The sequence below is a fragment of the Monopterus albus genome, unplaced genomic scaffold, assembly GCF_001952655.1.
Source record: "Monopterus albus unplaced genomic scaffold, M_albus_1.0 scaffold54.1, whole genome shotgun sequence".
Classification (NCBI taxonomy): domain Eukaryota; kingdom Metazoa; phylum Chordata; class Actinopteri; order Synbranchiformes; family Synbranchidae; genus Monopterus; species Monopterus albus.
This window is the reverse complement of record NW_018127934.1, coordinates 2669149-2676333: the sequence shown is the minus strand read 5'-3', so window position 1 is coordinate 2676333 and position 7185 is coordinate 2669149. Positions and strand designations below refer to the sequence as shown.

Here is a 7185-nt window from a genome sequence, read left to right as displayed (position 1 = left end):
GCTATTAGACTCTCACAAGTTTTGTAGACATCATCCCTTGTTTCCTTGGTTTGTATTTTCTGTTCACCCATGGCTGCTTTAATCACATCCACATCTCGCTGGGTAAACTGCAAACTCGTTTTTATCTCCTGTATTTCTCTGGTCATGTTGTCGAGTCTCTTGTTATTTGTCTCCATAAGTAGTTGCACAAAACCTTTGAAGTTGTCTTGTTGTTGGCTCAACAGTGCGGTGTACATCTGCTTCTACTGACTCAACATCTCTGTTACTTGCACCGCTGAAATATAATCCTCTTCTGCTTCAACATCCTCATTCACTTCTCATTTATTAGCTCTTTTCCCTCTTGGAGGCATTTTAATAGTTGTAGAATTTGTCCAAAGACTTGAAAATGTAGAAGATGTGAAAAATTGTAAAACAGACAAGAGGAGCAGTAAAGACATCTGCTCTTGCTTGCAACCCGGAAGCATCCCTAATGGTGCAGTGTTGGAAGCTCTGTGTGTGACAAAAGCAATATTATATAAGGAATCGTATATTTAGAATCACTATTGCAGCCAATGTTTCACAAGGGTCATGGACTTCTACTACAGCAGTCACTGGAAACTGGAAACTGTATGCTTGTTTCTCTGTGCAGAGCCTTGCTAGAGCACAATCTAGGTGGAGTTATACTTTGCACTGATGACTATTTCACTCACAATGGAGAATATGAGTTTGACCCCAGAGCTCTGGGAGAGGCCCATGAGTGGAACCATCAACGAGGTAAAAAAAAAGAAAGAAACAGCTTTGATGAGATAAATATTTGCTGTTGCCTCCTAATGCTGCTTCCCATCTGTACTAAAACAAGAAATGCTTTATTTCTCTTGTGCTTTCTCATGTAAACATCATCCTATAGCCAAGGATGCTTTTAAGAGGGGCATGAACCCCATCATCATTGACAACACCAACATGCAGGGCTGGGAGATGAAACCCTATGTGGCTCAGGTCAGTCAGTTTGCCATCACTTCATCCAGCACAGTAACAGAACTCATGCCACTTAATTTTGCTGTTGTGCTAATTGCTCTGGAAAAGAATTTTATAAAACCATTTTAACCAACAGCTAACCCATGATACTGTAAATGGTTTACGCCTCGATCAGAGCAACATTAGCTCTTTTATAAGAAAATGCAGTGCCAACTAGGCATCATCTCACAAAACACTGCAGCGGCTAATCAAGTACGTGCAACCACATATTCTTGGTAGACTACTTTGTAACTGTTACACACTTGCCACCACAGTATTTTTCAAACATGCACTCCAGCTTGAACATAGGGTATATCATCCACATATCCACATGATCATTTTTTGACAGTGACATGAGCATATTGTTCCTAAAACAAAAAGTATTGTAGGATTACATATCATTTGATAAACACCAGACATAGTACTCATAATTTTATTACGAACTGTAAAACATGGTTGGTCCTTATACCTGTTGTAGGCGCTGAAACATGGATATAAAGTGCTGTTCCGAGAACCGGACACTTGGTGGAAGCACAAGCCTAGAGAGCTAATGAGGTGAGAGAGAAAGGCATTACAGTAGTTGGAGACTTTTTTTTATATAGTCCAGACTTGTGTCTTTTATCTGTTTGTGTGACTTTGTGCATGCGCAGACGCACCTCACATAATGTGCCAGTGGAAACAATCCGCCGGATGCTCAATGGATATGAACGCTTTGTCACAGTCCACGCCATTATGGGTTCACAGATGCCTGAGTGCAAACAGCGCCTCCTTCTGGAGAACAGGAGCTCCAAGTGAGCATCACTCAAATGTTGATACATTTGAGCTCTTCTACATCAAATTGCATTCATATAAAATGCAAAATTTATAGTGGCAAATTTTAAAATATCTTTCATCTTACATTTTTAATACTGCAAAATAGTTTCCTCATCATGTTGCCTTAAGTGAAAATCAGTTTTTGTAAAAAAAATAAATAAATAAAAATTATAATTCAGCTCCTTTCAGATATCACAGTTTTAGACATGGATATGCTATTAGTGATAGATATTAACTTTACTAAATCAAATGTTTTATAAAACAAACTAGTATATTTTCATACAAATATATGTTTCTATGAAACTATTAGCCACTATAGACCCATATATTGTACACCTGTCATCAGTTATGGCAGTTGTACTATTCATACTGTATCTTTCTTGTTTTCTTTAGGCAAATATCCTCAGAAACACCTTGTCCTGACCTGGTTGGGCAGCCTGGATTAACGGAGGGATGTAAGAAATCCCGTGCTCATCTATTTTACTCCCTCCCTGATGTGTCGTCTATTGGTCATTCTAGTGAGATGGGAATGCTGGAAGACAGCGCCCACAAGTCTGCTGAGTCTCTCACTTTCTCACCTGCTGGACGACCTCTCGAAAACCCTGAAATTTCTGAAGGGGACGCTGACATGGATTTGGGGGAATTAGATTCTGAATTGGATGCTCACTTAGAGCCGGGCCATTCAGTAGGAGACCAGAGAATCCCTGACTGTATCGTGGAATCAGTGATGAATGAAGACCACCGTGGTGAGGAATTGCCCATGGCCTTCTCTGAGTCTATTGGACAGAGGGTGAGGAGAGAAAGGCCAAGCAGGACTTCTGGTTTTGACAGGATGGAGCCTGCAGATCTGGTGAAGGATACTAACCAATCACAGAGTGAGGCAAAGGAGAAAGAAAAGACAAAGGAAGAGGAGGCAGAAGAGGTTGAAGTGAATAGGGATGAGGCAGAAAAGGGAATGCCTAAGATTTTGGATTTTGCCGGGGATTGGCCTTCTGAAGGGTCCCTTGAGCAGCGACAGTTAAGGAGAAGAGCAAGGCAAATTGAAGGACATAAGGAAGAAGATGAAGGTGTGTCTCAAGAAGCTAATGAAAATAAATTGAAGGTGCAGTCTGGGCCTGATGTAACAGAGTTTCAGAAGCTTCTTGATCTTATTCAGACAGGTGGGGCTGCCATTCAGACTAGCTCTTCTCGTTCGTCCTCTCTTTCTTCAATCTCTGCAGAGGAAATGGAAAAAGAAGAAAAGCCAGGTGGCAGGTTTGAAAAGTCACTTGGCAGTATATCTAACAGTGAAGAGAGAGAGCAAAACATGAGCCGAGTTAAAAGCAGCAGAGGTGAATTACCTGACTGTGTGTTAGACTGGAAGGCAGCTGACTCTCTCAAGGTCAGAAAATCAACAACTGATAATTGGGAGGACCTTAAAACTGAAAATGAAGCAAGTAGTACAACAGGAGGAAATGACCAGTTGTCTGAAATTGACATTGAAACAGAGGCTGTGCATTTGAAATCAACCATCAGTATAAATCATCTGTCAGCTGATTCATTAGTTAAAGCTCCTGAGACAGATGCATGCCATGATTCACTGGGAAACCACTATACTGAAAATGAGGTTGCTGGTAGTAGTGATATTGATATGGACACTAATAACTACATACAGGATGGCAGCCATGTTAGTGAGGCGTGTTGGAGTCCAGTGTGTGAGGGCTCTGTGGAAGCAGAGTGCAGTGGAGGCAGTCAAGAGAGAAAGCAGCGTCAGAGTCGCAGATCAGGGAAACAGTGCAAGCTAGCCCTCACCTTCACCCAAAACTGCCCTGCTTCTTCACTGAATACTCCTGAATGCCCCATTACCAAAGCTGATAATATAGACAGTAGTCAGAATAGCATTAACACAGATGTCAAGCCTAACCTTGATTCTGACTGCAACACCAGCTTTAACCTTAAACCTGACTTTGACCAGTTCACAGAGTCCAAATTGGAGACACACCTGCAGCCTCTTCCCACTCTTCCTCTGTTAGACACAGGCTGCTTCACGCAGACAGAACCTCAAGACTTTGCATTTCTTTGGCGTCTCAATCATCCAGACAGGTCTGATCATACAGTCATCACTGAATGCAGCCACTTCAGCTACTTTACAGTCCTGTCTGGTGATTCTTCTCGCTTCATGCCAGTGCTATCCTCTGCCATTTCTACAGCAGTTGCTGTTGACCCATCTGACCACAAAGAGATACCCTACCGTGTGGTGCATGAGAAAGGCACACAGGTGGAGGAGAAGGACCTTGGGGCAACTCAAGACCGGCTTGAGAGCCTGCGCATTCTCAGCTGTTATTTTAAACTAGTTAGTTTTGATACATTAGAGGATCTGTATGACAAATGCCATCAGGACCTAGACTGGACTACCAACCTGCTGCTAGACTCTGGAGAGAAGTTTTTTAGAGATGAGGATGGTGAGAAGGATGAGCAAGGTTCTAGGGGTGAAGATGTCCAGACCACTTTCAGTCTGTGTGGAGCTTTAGGTGAAACCAAGTTCTGTAGTGATGTGTTAAATGAGTCTGAAAGTTTGCCTAAGGCAGGGTCAGCTGGGTCTGAGGATAGCACTCAGGAGTCTATGTCTGGAACAGTTAGTGAGTCAAATGAGAGCTCCAGTACCGATTTCACCTCCGTAACTGTTCCAGTTAGGAACAAAGATCATCCTGATACAACCTCACACTTAGAAAAATCTCCTCAGACAGAACTTAGTCAACCTGAAGCAGCAAAAGAGAAAGAGAAATATAGCAACACTGAACACAAAGTGATATCAGAACATCACTTAGAAGATGTTTGGGGTGGGAGCTTAGATGATGGAGTAGTTATCAAAGAGTCGCGGGTTGAGACTGAGGATGATATTGCCAGCATGGAAGAGGTCCACCGTTTGCTGCTGGCTGAGCTAGAGGAGATGGAAATGGAGGAAAAACAGAGGAAGGAGGAGATGAGGAGCAGACACCTGGATATTCAGAGTGTGGAGCTGAAACTACCCACTGAGTTGGCACTACAGCTAACCGAACTGTTTGGTCCCGTGGGAATAGACCCAGGTAACTAACACACAGGTATCACACTGAAATATACATTTAATGCTCAAATAACAATCCAGGCCTTAAGGCATCAGTATGCTTCAAACTAACTACATCATATGACATGATGTCCCTTCATCTACAAAGGCAAAATTGTAAAATATACATGATCCTATGGGCCACACTTGGAGGTGGGGCGAAAAGCCTGCTGTCATAGAAAGGAGCAAGATGTGGTTATTTGTAAAACTGGGTTCATAGCACACGCTTTGGTACAGTCTCTCCTTAAAGGCATTCATGGTATTGTACACAGCAAAAGGGATGGCAGTAGTTGTAAAAAGAATGCAAACTAGAGAACTTTAAGAAAGTCACAGCTGCACACCTGGCTAGTTGCTGCATACAGGTACAGTGGTGTGAAAAAGTATTTGCCCCCTTACTGATTTCTTATCTTTTTGCATGTTTGTCACACTGTAATGTTTCAGATCATCAAACAAATTTAAATATTAGTCAAAGATAACACAAGTAAACACATCATGCAGTTTTTAAATGAAGGTTTTTATTATTAAGGGAAAACAAAATCCAAAACTACAAAGCCCTGTGTGAATAAGTGTTTGCCCCCCCTGTCAAAACATAACTTAACTCTGGTTTATCGCACCTCATTTAAATTTCTCTAGCCACACCCAGGCCTGATTACTGCCACACCTGTTCGCAATCAAGAAATCACTTAAATAGGACCTGCCTGACAAAGTGAAGTAGACCAAAAGATCCTCAAAAGCTAGACATCATGCCGAGATCCAAAGAAATTCAAAAACAAATGAGAAAGAGAATAATGAAGCTCTATCAGTCCGGAAAAGGTTATAAAGCCATTTCTAAAGCTTTGGGACGGCAGCGAACCACAGTGAGAGCCATTATCCACAAATGGCGAAAACATGGAACAGTGGAGAACCTTCCCAGGAGTGGCCGGCCGACCAAAATTACCCCAAGAGCGCAGCGACAACTCATCCAAGAGGTCACAAAAGACCCCACAACAACATCCAAAGAACTGCAGGCCTCACTTGCCTCAGTTAAGGTGAGTGTTCATGACTCCACCATAAGAAAGAGACTGGGCAAAAATGGTTTGCATGGCAGAGTTCCAAGACGAAAACCACTGCTGAGCCAAAAGAACATAAAGGCTCGTCTCAGTTTTGCCAGAAAACATCTTGATGATCCCCAAGACTTTTGGGATAATACTCTGTGGACAGACGAGACAAAAGTTGAACTTTTTGGAAGGTGTGTGTCCCATTATGTGTGGTGTAAAAGTAACACCGCATTTCAGAAAAAGAACATCATACCAACAGTAAAATATGGTGGTGGTAGTGGGATGGTCTGGGGCTGTTTTGCTGCTTCAGCCCCTGGAAGACTTGCTGTGATAAATGGAACCATGAATTCTGCTGTGTACCAAAATATCCTGAAGGAGAATGTCCGGCCATCCGTTTGTGACCTCAAGCTGAAGCGAACTTGGGTTCTGCAGCAGGACAATGATCCAAAGCACACCAGCAAGTCCACTTCTGAATGGCTGAAGAAAAACAAAATGAAGACTTTGGAGTGGCCTAGTCAAAGTCCTGACCTGAATCCAATTGAGATGCTGTGGCATGACCTTAAAAAGGCAGATTTGGGTTTTTTTTTGTCTTTAATCCATAATCATCAAAATTGAAACAAATAAAGGCTTGAAATATTTCACTTTGTGTGTAGTGAACTAATAAAACATACAAGTTTCACTTTTTGAAACAAATTATTGAAATAAATGGACTTTCCCTCGATATTCTAATTTTTTGGCACATACCTGTAATGTGGGTAAGGCTGTGAGATACTGTATCTCAAATAATTTTGCATGCGGCTGTAATTGTGCCATCTGAAAGGTGCTTTCATATGCTTTTAGATGATCTACCAACCACTGTGTTTAAAAGGTACAGAGGCTTGTGGTTTTCATTAATGAATTGCTGAACAAATAAGTAAAACAATCTTACTTTGTTGGTCTGAACTGACATAATGGGAACTGTCCTCTCTATTTTATTGTATTCAGGTATATGCTCTGCTGATGACTTTGCAGTGAAAATGGACCTAAACCTGGCTAAGCTGATCCACCAGAAGTGGAAGGAAACAATTCAGGTAAGCTCTTTGACATTAGGCAGTGTTAACTAACCAACAACAGTATTATCAGTGCAACTATAAATTTATCCTGATGTCCTGATTTACTGAATGTATTTATTGGCATTGTTTATGTTTGACAGACTCTTTGCAGGTTAATCAGACTATTAATGGTGTTTTACAGGAAAGGCAGAGACAAGCAACTCTTTCC

At 41.7% G+C, this 7185-nt stretch overlaps 1 protein-coding gene across 1 annotated transcript in view; it reads left to right on the top strand.

Moving 5' to 3' along the window:
• Positions 1–7185, top strand: part of n4bp2 (NEDD4 binding protein 2) — an 18589-nt gene that overhangs the window by 6742 nt on the left and 4662 nt on the right. Inside the window, exons 3-9 of the mRNA XM_020602033.1 lie at positions 629–753; positions 887–975; positions 1472–1548; positions 1644–1784; positions 2200–4871; positions 6910–6995; positions 7159–7183. Of these exons, the coding sequence (XP_020457689.1) occupies positions 629–753; positions 887–975; positions 1472–1548; positions 1644–1784; positions 2200–4871; positions 6910–6995; positions 7159–7183 (3215 nt within the window). The remainder of the gene's footprint in view (positions 1–628; positions 754–886; positions 976–1471; positions 1549–1643; positions 1785–2199; positions 4872–6909; positions 6996–7158; positions 7184–7185) is intronic.